The 16,569-nt window shown below is 46.7% G+C and overlaps 1 protein-coding gene across 3 annotated transcripts; it reads left to right on the forward strand.

Annotated features, from left to right (window-relative positions):
* Window positions 1-4,486: 4,486 nt before the first annotated feature.
* Window positions 4,487-15,383, forward strand: KNSTRN (kinetochore localized astrin (SPAG5) binding protein). Of its 3 annotated transcripts, none has more exons than XM_046008952.1 (9): window positions 4,487-4,695; window positions 4,884-4,978; window positions 7,583-7,712; window positions 8,648-8,695; window positions 9,750-9,855; window positions 10,065-10,158; window positions 12,139-12,194; window positions 13,584-13,658; window positions 14,386-15,383. In XM_046008952.1, the coding sequence occupies exons 1-9, from the start codon at window positions 4,487-4,489 to the stop codon at window positions 14,515-14,517; spliced, it is 945 nt and encodes a 314-aa protein (XP_045864908.1). In that variant the 3' UTR covers window positions 14,518-15,383. The 3 variants fall into 3 exon arrangements, with proteins under 3 accessions (XP_045864908.1, XP_045864906.1, XP_045864905.1); XM_046008950.1 differs by having other exon boundaries at window positions 12,133-12,194; window positions 14,386-15,382; XM_046008949.1 differs by lacking the exon at window positions 12,139-12,194 and having other exon boundaries at window positions 14,386-14,520.
* Window positions 15,384-16,569: the final 1,186 nt, after the last annotated feature.

Below are 16,569 nucleotides of genomic sequence, written 5' to 3' on the forward strand. Positions count from 1 at the left end.
TCTTTAAAAAAAATGTTTACAAAAATAACCAGCATGCGAAAATGCAAAATTTACAGTGCCTAAGGTCTAATAAAACATTAGCAGTCGTACAAATAAGCAGGAAAATGTGAACCATAGTGAGGAGGAAAACCAATTGACACCAACCCAGAATTGACACCAATGTGAGAATTAGCAAAGAGATTATTATAGCTGTATTCCATATGTTCATATAGCTAAGTAGAGACTTGGAAGATATTTTCAAAAATGCGCAAGTTGAACTTCCAGAGATGGAAACGAATGAGATGAAAAGCCACTGGATGGAATTAACAACAGTTGAGACACTGCAGAAAAAAAGATTAGTGAACTTGAAGACATGAAACTCGAAATTGTCTAAAATGAAACACCAAAAGAAAAGAATTTTAGAAATGAATAAAGAAGTACATAATACATAATAGGTAGAAAGTTGTTTTTTTAAAATATTTAAAGTTGGGGAAAATGCAGGCATCAACTAAAAGTGGATGAGAGGGCATATTGTTTTTAATTATTTGTGAAGATATGTGAACAAAAAAGGGATGATCTTGAAAATGCTACTCCAGATTCCATCTTCCTTCCCCGTTTGCATATGACTTTGCTCCTGTGATCATCCCCTCTCCCCCTGAAGCATCCTTTTCCTCCTCTCTGCTAGCTCATTCCCCTTAGTACATGGATCCACTAGTAACTGCATCTTGGGGAAAACCCTTCCTTGACCCCTACAACCCAGCACCACAGTGACTGCCCAGTTGCTCTATTCCATTCACAAAGTTTCTAATGTCTGCATCTGCCATCCCAGCTTCCTCATCTCTCATGTACTCTTTAACCCACTCCAATGTGGCTTCCACTCAGACCCACCTCTCCACCAGAATTCCTTTTGCTGTATTTGCCAATGACTTCTTTACCAGTTATTCTCTATAGTTTACCACTCCCTCCTTTGGCAGTTTACCACTTCCTACTCCTTGGCTTCGAAAACACCACCCCTTTTTGTTGTCTTTTCACATCCCTGGCACCTCTTTATCAGGTTTTTTTGACTGGTAGCTTTTCACTGCAACTCCTAAATGCTACTATCCCTATCCTTGGCTCTCTGTAGACTCTGTACACTTCTTCCGTTGGTGATCTCATCCAATAGCTCAGCTTTTTTTTTTTTTTAATACAGCCACATACACACAGACCTCAAGAGTAGATCTCTAACCCAGACTTCCCTCTGGGCTTGAAGCCTGTATTTCAAACTGTCTACTTGACAGCTCCACTTGAATGTCTGAGAGGCATTTCAGGTTAAGTTCAAAACTAAGCTCTCAATCTCCCAGCAACATAAAATAGTGACTCTTTCCACACAGTTACTTAAGCCTGAGAATTCTCCTTAAGACTCTCTTCTCAGGGCACCTGGGGGGCTCAGCGTTCAACTCTGGGTTTCAGCTGGGGTCATGGTCTCAAGGATCCCAGTTGTGGGATCAAGTCCCACTTTGGCTTTGGGCTCCATGCTCGGTGGGAGTCTGTTCAGAGAATATCTTCCGTTGCCCTTCCCCTCATTTGTGCGCTATCTCTCTCTCTTTCTCTAAAATAAATAATCTTTGAGGGGCACCTGGGTGGCTCAGTCAATTGAGTGTCTGCCTTCAGCTCCTGGGGTCCTGGGATAGAGTCCCACATCAGGCTTCCTATTCAGCAGGGAGCCTGCTTCTCCCTCTCCTTCTTCCCCTCCCCTTTCTTGTGCTCACTTGTGCTTGCTCATGCTTGCTTATGATCTCTCTTTCTTTCAAGTAAGCAAATAAATAAATAATAAAATAAAATAAACCTTAAATAATCTTTTGGAAAAAGCCTTTCCCTTCTTCCCACAAGCAGTTCAACACCGAGTCCTGAGATTCTTTCTCCAAAAGCTGTCTTAAATGTGTCTGCTTCTCCTCCATCCTTGTGGTGTCTAAATGGGGTGTCTGTCCAATTGGAACGGGGCCTACAGAATGTAGGGCAATGATCAGGTGGAAGTCAGTGGCATGGGCGGTGAAAGGATTCACCTGAGGCAAAACAAAAGAGATAGACATTTATTGAATACACCACAAGGGAGCCATGGGGAGGACAGCAGAGGAGAGGCTGTCTGCCAGGAGAGAGTGTGTGGGAGCTGTTTTTAAAGAAGGAAGGTGAGGACGGTTTGGGACTATGGAATCTTCCCTTTTTTGGTAACTGCCTAGTTTTAGTAGTCCAGTGGTCAGTTAGGACCTATGGAGGTTTTGAGGTGGGTCACCTGAATGGGCCTGTGTGTATTCAGCCAGGTGTTGCTGTGGGCTCTTCCTGCATTCCATCGCTCCAGCCTGTTTGCCTCAAAGCGGCCTCTGCACTCTCACTATTATCAGCACCCTCATGGCCAAGCCACCATCATCTCTCATGTGAATGATTGCAGCAGCCTCCCAACTATCTCTATAGTTTTGCCCTTACCCCCTTTCTCCATAAGGAGTCACAATGAGCTTTTAAAAAATAAGTTGAATAACATTCTCCTGCTCTAGTATTTCAATGACTTTCATTACTCTTACGATAAAAATCTAATCTTGGGGCGCCTGGGTGGCTCAGTCATTGGGCGTCTGCCTTCAGCTCAGGTCATGATCCCAGGGTCCTGGGAACGAGCCCCTCATCAGGCTCCCTGCTCAACAGGAAGCCTGCTTCTGCTTCTCTCTTTCCCACTCCCCCTTCTTGTGTTCTCTCTCTCTCCCTCTCTCTCTCTCTCTCTCTCTCTCGCTGTCTCTGTCAAATAAATCAATAAAATCTTTAAAAGAAAAAGGTAAAATCTAATCTCTTCACCTTTGGTCTGCAAAGCTTGCCAATTGACTTATTTCTTCAGCTTTATCTGTACTGCTTTCCTCCCATCTTTCACTCCCAGCTAGTCATTCCTGCTTTGCGACTTCACATTTCTCCTCCCTCCCCCACTGTTCATCTGATTAACTCCACTCACCCTTTGTTTTAAGAATTTTATTTATTTAAGAGAGAGCAAGAGGGCACAAGCAGTGGTGAGGGGCAGAGGGAGAGGGAAGAAGACTCCCCACTGAGCAGGGAGCCCCATGCAGGGCTTGATTCCAGGACCCTGGGATCATGATCTTAACCGAAGGCAGACACTTATCCGACTGAGATACTCAGGTGCCCCGGACTCTCATCCATCTTTCATTAATCAAACATCTCCTTAGATGTTTTCCCTGACTATCCAATTTCAACTGTTTCCCCAATTTTCTCTCTCATAGCACATTGTGCTTTTCCTTCATAGTTTTACTACAGTTGGTAAATATACATTTATTTGAGGTTTTTTCCCCACTTAATTGAGATGTAACTAATACGTTTGTGTGTATGTGTGTGTGTGTTTTAAAAGATTGTATTTATTTATTTGACAAACAGAGATCACAAGTAGGCAGAGAGAGAGAGAGGAGGAAGCAGGCTCCCTGCAGAGCAGAGAGCCTGATATGCAGGGCTCACCAGGACCCTGGGATCATGACCTGAGCCAAATGCAGAGGCTTTAACCCACTGAGCCACCCAGGTGCCTCAGTTTGTATGGTTTTTTTGTTTCCATTCTCTAGATTGTAAACTCCAGGAGGACAAAGTCAAAGTCAGTCTGGATATTTGTTACTCCGCCCCCATCTGTCCTCTTAGAAGAATGGTCTGGCACACAGCCGGTGCTCATTAAATATTTACTGAATGAAATGAATGAGTGCCTTAAGTGCTTGAAAACCCTGACCTATTCTCTACCAGTAGCTCTGAATCTCTGCTTAAAATCTGGATAAGTTATGGGACACGTGGCTGGTCCAGTTGGTAGAGCCTGGGACTCTTGATCTCCCGGTTGTGAGTCCAAGCTCCTTGTTGGTCACAGAGCTTACATTAAAAAAAAAAAAAAAAAAAAAAAAAATCTGGGTGTTATTAAAGTTAGGACTGGGGTGCCTGGGGGGCTCAGTCACTTAAGCCCCCCACTCTGGGCTTTGGCCCAGGTCATGATCTCAGGGTTGTGGCATCAAGTACCGCCTGGGGCTCCCCACCAGCGAGGAGTCCACTGAAGAGTCCCTGTCCCTCTCCCTCTTCCCGGATCACATGCTCTCTCTCTCAAATAAATAATCGTTAAAGTTAGGACTGAGGGTAGGTGAGGTGGGGATTTCTGCCCACAGACTCTTTTAAAACCTCACCGGCTACTCTCCACCCTGCTCATCCAAACACTCCTACACTCGGGGGTATAGCTCAGTGGTAGAGCATTTGACTGCAAACACTCCTACACTCTTGCCAATCAAGCACCATGCAAAATCCCTACCATGGACCAAATAAAGAGAATTGTGACATAGACTCTAACAGTGATCGCGTTTGTGTCTCAAGCCCGGAATATGACGCTAGCGGCTCATAGCTCCTTTCAGGCAGGCAAAGTGCACCACTCCCCTCCCCCGCCCAGACCTGGGGCCTCTGACACCCAAAGCTCGCAAGCTCCTGCTGTTGCCTCAGTTCTAACCTGCCGTACAGCATGGCAGCTCCCAGAGGCGTGGCCCCCTGCACGGCTAGCCGTACAACATGGCCGCCTACAGAGCGCGAACCGCGCCCCCTCCCGCCCAATCACCGGAAGTTTCCTTTTGAAAGCTCGGCGGCAGACCGGGTCGCTGGTGCGGCAGTTACCGAGGAACATCCTTTGAACCAGGGCAACGAGGGCGGCGGGCAGGAGCTGCAGGAGCCTGGGTTCGACTCTCCCGGGGCGAGGGATGGGGCTAGATGTGGGGCGGGCGGAATGGTCTGGGAATGGAGAATTTTCTTTCTCCCGACTTCTTCCCCTGGCCGAGAGAGGCCAGGTCGAGCTCTCCGGGGGCCCTCCACCTACTCTAGCCCCCAAACCCATCACAGGGTAACGTTCACCTTGCACCTTTCAGACCTCAGCTGCGCCGCCTCGTTACGATGACCAGCGTGGTTAAGACAGTATACACTCTGCAGCCCCCCGCTGTGCAGAGCGGCGGCCTCCCGGCAGGTGGGTATCCACACCGCCCTGCGGTCCAGTGGGGTGGTCAGGCGGAGGAGTAGGAGGGAGCAGACCAGTGGCCAGAAGAGGGGGGCGCGGGCAGGGAAAGGGAACTGCTCTAACAACCTGCTACCTCCGCTAGAACTGGGCTGTCTAGATTTACGACAGGAGTTGGGACCAGGGCCCTGTGGTAGGATTTATTTATTTATTAAGATTTTATTTATTTATTGACAGAGAGAAATCACAAGAGAGGCAGGCAGAGAGAGAGGAAGGGAAGCAGGCTCTCCGCTGAGCAGAGAGCCCGATGTGGGACTCGATCCTAGGACCCTGAGATCATGACCTGAGCTGAAGGCAGCGGCTTAACCCACTGAGCCACCCAGGCGCCCCTTGTGGTAGGATTTAGACGTGCCCTCCCCCATTCTACTTCCCAAACCTAATCGTGCTGCATTTACTAATTAGATGTAAGTTGCTGATTGTTTCACAGTGTTATTTCCTCAAGCTAGGAATCCCCCACCCCCTTTTTTAAGATTTTATTTATTTATTTGACAGAGAGCGCGCGCGAGCTCGCACAAGCCAGGGAAGAGGGAGAAGCAGGCTCTCCGCTGAGCAGGGAGCCAGATGCAAGGCTCAATCCCAGCACCCTGGGATTATGACCTGAGCTGAAGGTAGACACTTAACCGACTGAGCCATCCCAGCGCCCCAGGAATCCCTTTTTAAACAGTTGCCAGTTTTAGTCCCAGATCTGGGCTACCTGGAGGGACTGGGTTTGTTGTCAGGGAGAAGGGAAGAGAGTCCTTTGAGAAGCGTGATTCTTGGAGGCACCAGGGTTCTCACCTTGTCTCGTTCACATTTGTTTCTGCACCGTGTCACTTATATAGTAAATTGTCAATCAATTGTTGGGTGAAGTGAGAGAGAGGGGCCAAGCCTAGCCAGAGTTTTCCATAACCTTGGGAGAAGAAATAAGATTAAAAACAATTTTTGATTGCTTTGCCATCTTGCTTTGTGTTGCTGGGCTTGTGGTTGAAAGTCATGTAGGCTCTTGAGCTCCTTAATCTCCAGAGCTGGGCACAAAATAAGCTTCAAACATCAGAACCTGTGGGGGCAGATTTGGAAGTAGCTATTTAGGACTCCTCCCAGGGGACTCTGCAGCTGGTAGATGAGCAGCAGGGGATTGATCTGTAAATAAAAAGCGTTTCCTCAAAAGGCTTAAAGGTTGGTTGGTTGGTTGGTTGGTTTTACCTGGCCTCAGAACACCTAAATGGTAATCTGGGATCAGCAGGACCTAGGAGTTATTGGGAGATAGGGGGGAGCTTGCCCCTTGCAACAGCCTTTGCCTTGGAGAGCAATGCCCTCTCCTTGAGTGGAGACTGGCTTTCCCCAGCCAAGTTGGAAGTTTTTAATCTCAGCTTTCTATCCCTGTCCCAGTTTTATGATCATATATAACCTCAACAGTTTAACATTTTAAGGCTATCTCCTACGGTTTTTGCCTACCTAATATACACATGTAAAAAAGAATCCAAAGTTAGAAAACATTATGCCGTGAAGAACAAGTCTCTTTTCCTTCCTTGACCAGCCATCCAATTTCCCTCCTTAGTGTCTCTTATATTTTAAAAAAGATTTTATTTGAGAGAGGGCAGGGAGGAAGAAGCAGACTCCTTGCTGAGCTGGAGAGCCTGCTGCAGGGCTCAATCGGGTAACCCTGGGATCTTGACCTGAGCCAAAGGCAAGCACTTAGCCAACTAAGCCACCAGGTGCCCTGCATTTCTCATTAAGCCACCCAGGTGCCCCACATCTCTCATTTCAAGAAGATAGTCTATGTTAAGTCCTGCTAAATTTTTTCTACAATGCAGTCCTTAGGCTCTAGCAAGTACAGATTATTAGAATTGATTCCAGTCAGCGAAGAGTGGTCATTTTGATCAATTTATTAACACCCTTTCACCTGGGGGTAGATGTGTTACTGTGTATAACTTACTAATACTCAGAAGAGGAGGTAAATATGTTCCCCCAAGGTTACCTTTTACTTGAAAACAGAGACCTGGGGTGCCTGGCTGGCTCACTTGATAAAGCATATGACTCTTGAGCTCGGGGTTGTGAGTTCAAGCTCCACATAGGGCATGGAGCCTACTTTAAAAAATAAATAAAAATGAATAAAAAGATAAAAACAACTACGCAATAGTTAAAAGAGAACTTCACAGCAGCTTGAGTGTAGCCTCAGGAGAGCGAACAGAGGGCGGAGGAGTTTTGCAAGGTGTTTCGGTTCCACTGGTCCTGGAGGAAGGCTCCAGCTGCGTGTCAGCCCTGCTGACAGCCACCCGACCCCTCTTTTCATTCTTCGCTTGTATCAACGTCCACTTTCATGCCTGTACCTCTTGGCCGTTCAGTTTGCCAGAGCATCAGGCTTTTGGCTATCCTCAAGTGTATTGCACTATCACCTTCCAAGGATGTTGGATTCCATCCCCAGTTAGTCTAGAAGTGTATTCTTCTGAATTAGTCCTCGCAAACTGAGATGGGCCAGAAAATACAGGGTGCTGACAGCCTGGAACGGAGCTGACATAGCGTTTCCTCGGTTGGGTTACGACGCTTGAGGTCTCAGCAGCTTGTCTTTCTTTGCAGACACACAAACTCGAGCCACTTCTAAGAGCCTGCTACCTGTTAAGTCCAAGGAAGTGGATGTTTCCAGACTTCATTCAGGAGGTTCAGAGAACGATGTTATAAAAGTCACTAAACCAAGACGAGAGAACGGGTGAGAGTTGAATCGTTGGTACCCAATGAGAACATCTTGCTAGAGGTTGCTTGGTATCAAGATTTAGAAAAGAGGGGTTTTGAGAGCACCAGGCAATTGGAGTCTGTGGCCCCGAACCCGGTGTGTCAGAACCGTCTGTGTCGGAACAGTTCTGAGGAGGCCCAGCAAGGGTTAGGATAAGAGGTACTTTGTTTGCTCTGAGTGTGCAAATAGCCGGACCCTAGCCAAACGCCAGGCCTTAGTGGTGGTCAGGGTGTGTGGGGCTGCATGTTAGCCCAGGTTGCTGGTCTGAGCGTCGTCCTGCCCTGGGTAGTGTGCGTGTTTCCCTATACTCAGTTCCCACATCAGCCAGCTTGACAGGACGTAGTCACACCACTCTGAGCAGGAGCAGGTCAGTTGGGCCATTGAGGTGGGCCAGGAGAGAAGCCCATTCCCTATTCATAAGCCTTTCCCAATAGTCTAGGCTCAAACGACAGCACACGGGCCCTCTGAGCTTCTCAAGCTGTTGGCATTGTATGTGGGCTCTGGTTTTTTTCCTCAAAAAGCAGGCTCTTTGTTCTGCCTTGTTCACAACACACAGAACAGCAGTGCTACCATTCTCTGATTTCTTTATTACTTTTTTTTTTTTTTTTTTTTGGTAGAAAGCACAAGCAGGGGGAGCAGCAGGCAGAGGGAGAAGGAGAAACAGACTCCCCACTGAGCAGGGAGCCGGAGGCAGGGCTTAATCCCAGGACTCTGGGATCATGACCTGAGGCTTAACCGACTGAGCCACCCAGATGCCCTCTTTGTTACTTTTTAAACTGAGGTCTACTAACACACGACATTTTATTAGTTTCAGGTGTGCAACATAATGGTTAGCTATTTGTATATAATGCAAAATGGTCACCACAGTAAGAGGAGTGAACATCCTGATTTCTTTGTTTTTTCTTCTCTAGGCAAGTAAAAGCTGCAGACCCTGCCACGAGGAAGAACATCAGAAAGAGGTGAGCAGCAGGGTAAGCGAAAGTTGGCCACCATTTTAAGGTGGCGGCTCTCAGTCCTGGTTGTGGCTCAGAAATCACTCATAAGTTTGTTTAGTGTGTGACAGCCTGGGTGCCACGCCAAAAATCTGAGTGGAATTTTCAGTGGGGAGGCACAGCCCGGTTTGAGAACCACTGTCAGGGCTAGGATCTTTGAGGCTCCCATCTTGAGAACCAGACAAGAGCTTTCTGGGTTCCATGCCAGGTTCACTGCTGATTGGACTTCAAAGCCACCGATAGCCCGTGGATAGGAGGGTGAGCCTTCGGGATATGAGGCACTGCATGTGGTTAGTGACTTTGAGATGGTGGTGGTAGAAATCCTGGGGGAGAATCCATCTCTCTGTTTGAGGATAGCTTGTCTATTTTGCTTCTGAAGATAGAAATAATACAAGCTGGAAAGTTGATAGAAGTAGGTTCTAATTCCAAATCTATTATTTGTGCATGTCTTGAAAGTTCTGAAGATAGGGGCCCTGGTCGGCCCAGTTGGTAGAGCGTGTAACTCTTTCTTTTTAATTTTTTTAAAGGTTTATTTATTTTAGAGAGTATGTGCAAGCAAGATAGGGGCACAGGGAGAGGGAGAGAGAATCTCAAGCATGTTTGATTCCCCACTGAGCGTGGAGCCCTGATATGGGGCTCGATCTAATGACCCTGAGCTGACATCAAGAGTCAAGCACTCAAATGACTGAGCCACTCAGATGCCCCAAGCATGCAGCTCTTAATCTCGGGGCTGTAAGTTCGAGACCCACTTTGGGTGTTGAGATGACTTAAAAAATAATTTTTTTTTTTTTAAGTTCTGGAGATAAAATACTACTCAAAAAGGAGGGCACTGAAAAGAAGTAATGATGATGATGGCTATTTATTATTTACTATGTGTCGGCTATTATTTATTGTTTACTATTGTTTACTATGTTACCTGTGCTAAGAATTCTACATGTATTCTCTCCCATCCCATGGATGGTTCTGTAGCCCATTTTCTTATACCTCCACTTCTTCATCTAAGCACAAATTATCATTACAGCTACAAACCACTGAGTAAACAGAAATCAGAGGAGGAGCTCAAGGATAAGAACCAGCTCTTAGAGGCCATCAACAAGCAGCTGCATCAGAAGTTGACTGAAACTCAGGTAAGAGACCCGCACTGGACCTCTGTCATCACCGCACCAGGCAATGGGTGGCCTCTGGAGGGATGGCTCCAGGACAGGAGAAGCTTGTCATGCCCGGGGCCCGAGCGGAGGAAGAAAGAGGCCAGGCTTTTGCTGTGGGGGTATCAGAGCAACCCCCCCCACCCTGTAAAGGGGAACAGGCCTGTTCTGTCTGTATGGCACCTCCATAGGGAGAACTGAAGGACCTAACCCAAAAGGTGGAGCTGCTGGAGAAGTTTCAGGACAACTGTTTGGCAATTTTGGAGAGCAAGGGCCTCAACCCAGGTAAGAGACAGTGCACGGTTGCCTTCGGAGGAGTCAGTGCATGTGCCCCTTCCCGAGGCGGGGGTTGTGGGGGGGCGGACTGTGGACTGTCTGTCAAGAGTCCCAGCATAGCATCAGCTGGCCCATTCAGTGCGGGGTGCTTAGCAAAGCAAGAAAGATTAGGAGGATCTTTTCTTTCCTTTTCTTTTTTTTTTTCCCAAGATTTTCTCTATTTTTAAGTAATCTCTACACCCAACGTGGAGTTTGAAGTCACAAGCCTGAGATGAAGAGTAACAGGCTCTGCAGCCTGAGCCAGCCAGATGCCCTGAGGAGCTTTTCTTTGTCTGAACACTTTAATGCCATTCATTTGGTGCTAACAAGTGTGACCTTGCAAAGTCAGACCAGAATACTTCTATGACCAGAAGTATTTTCTTTTTTTCAGGGTGGATAGCAAAGTCACTTTCCCAGGTGGGAAAAGACAGAGGTGATACTTTATCAAGGGCTCCTAAACCTGGCTCGTCAGCATAGAATCACAATGGTTAAATGTAATTTCAGTTCTGACCCTGTCCCTAGAGAGCAGAGTCTGCAGCAAGAAGGGGAGTGGACGCAGGAATTGCCCAAGGACTGTACAAGAGCTTCCCACTGAGTTGAGGAGCCTGAGAATCCCCAGTGAAGGGGCCCAGGCTTCTCTGAATTCAGGAACACTGACTTTGAATGCTGCTGATTAATGTGTGCATTTTAGGATATATTCTTTATAGTTACCATATGTTTTTATATTATTTTAATTTATAATGCATATGTACTACTTTTACAAAAAATAATAATTTTTAAGCCCAAATGCTTTATTTTTTTTTTTTTAAGATTTTATTTATTTATTTGACAGAAAGCAAGAGAGGGAACACAAGTGAGTGGGAGAGGGAGAAGCAGGCTTCCCACTGAACAGGGATCCCGATGCAGAGCTCAATCCCAGGACCCTGGGACTGTGACCTGAGCTGAAGACAGACATTTAACAACTGAGCCACCCAGGCGCCCCAAGCCCCAAAAGCTTTAAAAAAGAGTTTTCTGTGGGGCGCATGTGTGGCCCAGTTGGTTAAGTGTGGGACTCTTGATTTCAGCTCAGGTCATGATCTCAGGGTGTTGGGATCTGGCCCTCTGTCAGGCTCTCAGGGAGCCTGCTTGAGATTCTCTGTCTCCCTCTTCCCCTCACCTCACTCCACACTCACGTGTACTCTCTCTCCTCTGTAAAATAAATCTTTAGAAAAAAAATTTTTTTTAAAGATTTTTTTTTATTAATTTGAGAGAGATACAAAGACAGAGAGAGAGCACAAGCAGGGGGAGAGGGAGAGGAAGAAGCAGACTCTGCTGAGCTGGAAGCCCGATGTGAGGCTCAATCCCAGGACCTCGAGATCATGACCTGAGCTGAAGGCAGACTCTCAACCATCTGAGCCACCCAAGGGCCCCTAGAAAAGAATTTTTAAATAAAAATGGGTTTGGGGGGCACCTTGTTGGCTCAGTGGGTTAAAGCCTCTGCCTTCAGCTCAGGTCGTGGTCCCAGAGTCCTGGGATCAAACCCCGCATCAGGCTCTCTGCTGAGTGGGGAGTCTGCCTCTCCCTCTCTCTCTGCCTGCCTCTCTGCCTACTTGTGATCTCTGTCGAATAAGTAAATAAAATCTTTCAAAATAAATAAATAAATAAAAATAAAAATGGGTTTTTGTATTATAAACAAAGAAACTCAACTGACACATTTCCTTTGGACAACTTTTCTGCTAAGCTGAAGAGAAAGCAGAATGAACTTTTAACCATATCCAAAGCTAGAGAGAAGGGAGGTAAAATAAAGCTCTGAGGGTAGGAGAAGGTGACCCTGCCAAGGGGAAAACTGCCAGACTCTTCGAGAAGTTTCCCTTATGAATACTCCTGTACTTGTCCATGGAGGGGTTTTTAGTTTTGTTTTAGGTGCAGTTCCCTAAGCAAGACTGACTTTGTCATTTGCATCTGTTTTAGGCAGTGAGGCCCTGGCATCACAGCAAGGATCCACCACTGATCACACGGACTCTATGGTGAGGGCATGGGTGTGAGTGGGCAGGGGCCAAGTGACCGTAGGACTCTGCCCGGCCAAGAAGGGCTCTGCCACGTGCTCAGCAAACCCCAGGAAGCCGCATTTATTTTCCCTGATAGTGAAAGACAGCAGTGGATGTGTACTCAAAATAGCATATTTCACTTGGAAGGCGACTTTGTGCTTACAGATGTGAGCGAGTCTGAGTTGAAAATGTGCTACTTTAGGACACATTTTTTTTTTTTTAAAGATTTTATTTATTTATTTGTCAGAGAGAGAGTGAGCATAGGCAGACAGAGCGGCAGGCAGAGGCAGAGGGAGAAGCAGGCTCCCTGCCGAGCAAGGAGCCCGATGTGGGACTTGATCCCAGGACGCTGGGATCATGACCTGAGCCGAAGGCAGCCACTTAACCAACTGAACCACCCAGGTGTCCCAGGACACATTTTTTTTTTTTTTAAAGATTTTATTTATTTATTTGACAGACAGAGATCACAAGCAGGCAGAGAGGCAGACAGAGAGAAAGGAGGAAGCAGGCTCCCTGCCAAGCAGAGAGCCCGATGCGGGGCTCGATCCCAGGATCCTGGGATCATGACCTGAGCTGAAGGCAGAGGCTTTAACCCACTGAGCCACCCAGGCGCCCCCAGGACACTTTTTTTTTTAAGATTTTATTTATTTATTTGACAGAGAGAGAGATCACAAGTAGGCAGAGAGGCAGGCAGAGAGAGAGGCGGAAGCAGGCTCCCCGCTGAACAGAGAGCCCGATGCGGTGCTCAATCCCAGGACCCTGAGATCATGACCTGAGCTGAAGGCAGAGGCTTAACCCATTGAGCCACCCAGGCACCGCTTTAATTCACATGTTAACATGGACCTGTATAGAGAACTTTCTGGTTTCTCTCTTCTCCACTTTACCAAATTTCTCCCCTTGGCCATTTACTGAGAACTGTAGGATGGAAAGGTCCAGCCTGGAGTAAATTTGGCTTCTCTTTGGTTCCCTCCCCAAAGTAGGAAGGTGGTTGTTTGGGCTTATGTCTTTGAGATTCTATGCCCTCTTCCCCAGGAAGATCAGTTGTCATCTTAGAATCATAGAATTCTAGCTATGGAAGGCTTCCTCCACCCCCCAGGCCAGTAGTCACCTCTTCAATGGCTACTCTGTTTTGTGTAACATAGAGCACGGGGAAGTGGCGTGATCTGTCCATTGCTTGGACTGAGTTCCTCCAGGGGTGCCCCAGGAAAGAGTCCGGCACATGGGGGACGCTCAGTAAATGCCTGAAAGAACGGAAGGATTTTAGTAATCATCTAATCAACTCTCATTTCATATGAAGAGATTAGTTTATATGAAGAAAGTTTTCACGTATCAGTAACAATTTGTTACTACATTGTACTTTTCTCTTAGATGCTGTTAGAAACTTTGCAAGATGAGCTGAAATTTTTTAACGAAACAGCCAAAAAGCAGATGGAGGAGTTACAGGTGAGAGGCAGACATCACCTTGAGGCAGGATTACCATTTCCTGCCATGGTGGGTAGGGCTCTGGAGGATTCTTCCTTATTCATCCATTTCTTTCTTTTTAATAAACTGCTTTGTAATCATAGATTTATAGGAAAGTTGCAAAGATAAATATGGAGAATTCAGTGCCCTTAATATTAACATCATACATTATCATAGTATATTTGTCATAATTTAAAAACCAACATCGATGCATTACTATTCACTAAATTCCAAGACTTCCCTTGATTTCACCATTTTTTTCAACAACTGATTTTCTATTCCAAACACTCAGAAATGTTCACATCTACAGGGCTTGAGGCAACGTACAAAACGCTAGGTTGCTCAGTGTATGAGGTGGACCTGTGTGACAGCTCTGCTTTGGAAACAGTATCTCAAGGAAATCTGCAATAGGAAACCCGGATTGAGTCTAGACTGCTTTGGACTGCTTGGAAGAATCATGGGCCAGTACACTGAATCCTAGAGGATTTCATGGCTCCAGTTTAGATGTAGGAGTCTGTAGTAGAGAGAGACCATTCCTAAAACCAGCCCAGACATACAGATCTAAAAAATCTGTATGTCAGTATTGGCATGGTCTTCCTCGAGGGAAGAGAAGCGTAGCGTCCTTAAATGGTATTGGCTTTCATGTGACTCAAAGTCCTGTGGGTGTTCGTTTGTTTCTTCCTTCCTTTCTGAATGTCTTTCCATGCAGGCCTTAAAAGTAAAGTTGAAGATGAAAGAAGAAGAGAGGGCCCGGTTCCTAGAACAGCAGACATTATGTAACAGTCAAGTAAATGACTTCACAGCAGCCCTTGAGGAAATGGAACAGCTATTAGAAATGTGAGAAAAAGCAGGTGACCAGATGGCTCCCACAGAGGAAGCCACTTAGGACATCTGCTTCTCGGCCATGACCTTCTAGGACTCACTATCCCCAGAACGGAAACATTTTCTGCAGTAGGATTAAGGACAGTCTATGCTGGAATGGCGGTTCCTCCTTTAGGCAAGCATGCGCCCCCCCCTCAGACTGGTGGGCCCTCCTGAACCTCGCACACACATAATCGAGGCCAACAAGAGGGCCCCTCTGACCTCGGAAGCTTGGATGGACCTTCTAGCCAACAAAGCGGACGGCAGGCCATTAGAATCAGGAGACTAAACTAGCCACAGCCAGACGATCCCAAAGGTCACATTCAGATGCATAGGAAGAAAACCTTAATTGTACTGTGGTGTACAGGGACTCCACGGGAGACATCACTGAGAAGTGATGCTGTCCCCTTCTAACTTGGAACACACTCTCTCTAATCCTGGTTGGGCTCTAGACCTCATTGTTAAATGAATGAACGTGAAGTTACTGGAAATGGCTTAATAAACCAGGGTGAAGGTTCAGATAGCAGTAACACCTACCTGAAATAATACAACTTGGAGCTTTTAATCTAAATCACTTCTGCTTTTATTTTTTATTAAGTGCTACTTTTAAAATAAACATTTCTGTGACTATCCAGACTGCAACACTGAGAAATGAAAATAAGCCATTTAACTGACCCGTGTCCACCGAATACTCTTAGCCTAATCCCGGGAACAAGTTCAAGACTCCAGTGTAACCCACACTATTTTTCTTCCACTTCAGTGCTCTGTGGCTAGCCCTGCTGTCTTCCAGGAGCAGAGCTGCTCTTCTGAGGGTGTCCACTGTTTGTGGCAGTGGGTGCCCGACTCCTCCTATCTATATTTCTGAGCCTGGTTATCTTCTGCTCTTTGCACAGCCAATCCTGGGGCTGGCCCCATGGATCCCTAGTTAGATAAAGTCCATGGTAGGCTTCCCCCTGGTTTACCAAAGGCAGAGCTCTATTTCATTTCTTAGTTGATCTAGGCAGACTTTGGCTATCTTCCATGTTTTTCTGCATCTCCCAATTTCTACACTAACCCCACCCCCCTCCACTCTTGAGCATTGAGACTACCACCCAACCAGGCCAAGGAACACCCCCACCCTGACTTTACGGCTAAATTTCTTTGCCTTCACACACAGACATTCACACAGTTGGTTATGTCCCCCAAATCAGACATACGCAGTTACATAACTCACCAGTCAAAAGGGCTGAATGTTTTCTTCTACCCATTTTCAGCATATTTATAGTTTAAAAGATTATTTATCCAAATGAATGTGTAACTGGCATTTCTGCCCCCCACCCCAACCCAAGTTCTACTTCCTTCTTGGAAAGGGAGCAGGATAACTCAGCTGTGGGATCCTCACCTCCTTGTCAGCCACCCTAGTTAACACCTAGGACCGTAACTTCCTCAATACCTATTACTCCTCTAACCCAGTGCCGAAACCCTGTTTGCTGGTGGCCGGCCAAAAAGGGGCCTTCACCTCACCAGCTCCCCTCTGTCACCAGCTCCCCTCTGTGCCCCTTTGCCTTTTCTGTTGTTTCCTCCTACCTCCGTTGCTCCATCTGCCTCACGTACTCGTGGAGGTGTTCGGGGTGATTCATCTGTTCCGTAGGCTGGATGAACTCAGGTTAGGAGAAACTCAGCAGACGGTGACCCATACACTCCACCTTGCTGGATGCTCTAGGAAACTTTAGTGGAGAATGGCATTCTTAACCTCAAAGATGCTTGCCAGGGAGCGCCTGGGTGGCTCAGTGGGTTAAAGCCTCTGCCTTCAGCTCAGGTTATGATCCCAGAGTCCTGGGATCGAGCCCCGCATCGGGCTCTCTGCTCTGTGGAGAGCCTGCTTCCTCCTCTCTCTCTCTCTGCCTGCCTCTCTGCCTACATGTAATCTCTGTCTGTCAAATAAATAAATAAAATCTTAAAAAAAAAAAAGATGCTTGCCATCTATTTGGGAAAACTTGTATGTGCAGGTGACATGTAAGTGAAATAACAAACAGCAGCACTTTACTAACTG

The sequence above is a fragment of the Meles meles genome, chromosome 6, assembly GCF_922984935.1.
Source record: "Meles meles chromosome 6, mMelMel3.1 paternal haplotype, whole genome shotgun sequence".
Lineage (NCBI taxonomy): Eukaryota > Metazoa > Chordata > Mammalia > Carnivora > Mustelidae > Meles > Meles meles.

Coding starts and splice junctions, on each gene's coding strand:
- KNSTRN (XM_046008950.1), top strand. CDS start 4,487: ATGGCAGCTCCCAGAGGCGTGGCCCCCTGCACGGCTAGCCGTACAACA. Junction 7,713..8,647: donor AAACCAAGACGAGAGAACGG/GTGAGAGTTGAA, acceptor TTTCTTCTCTAG/GCAAGTAAAAGCTGCAGACC. Junction 13,659..14,385: donor AGCAGATGGAGGAGTTACAG/GTGAGAGGCAGA, acceptor CTTTCCATGCAG/GCCTTAAAAGTAAAGTTGAA.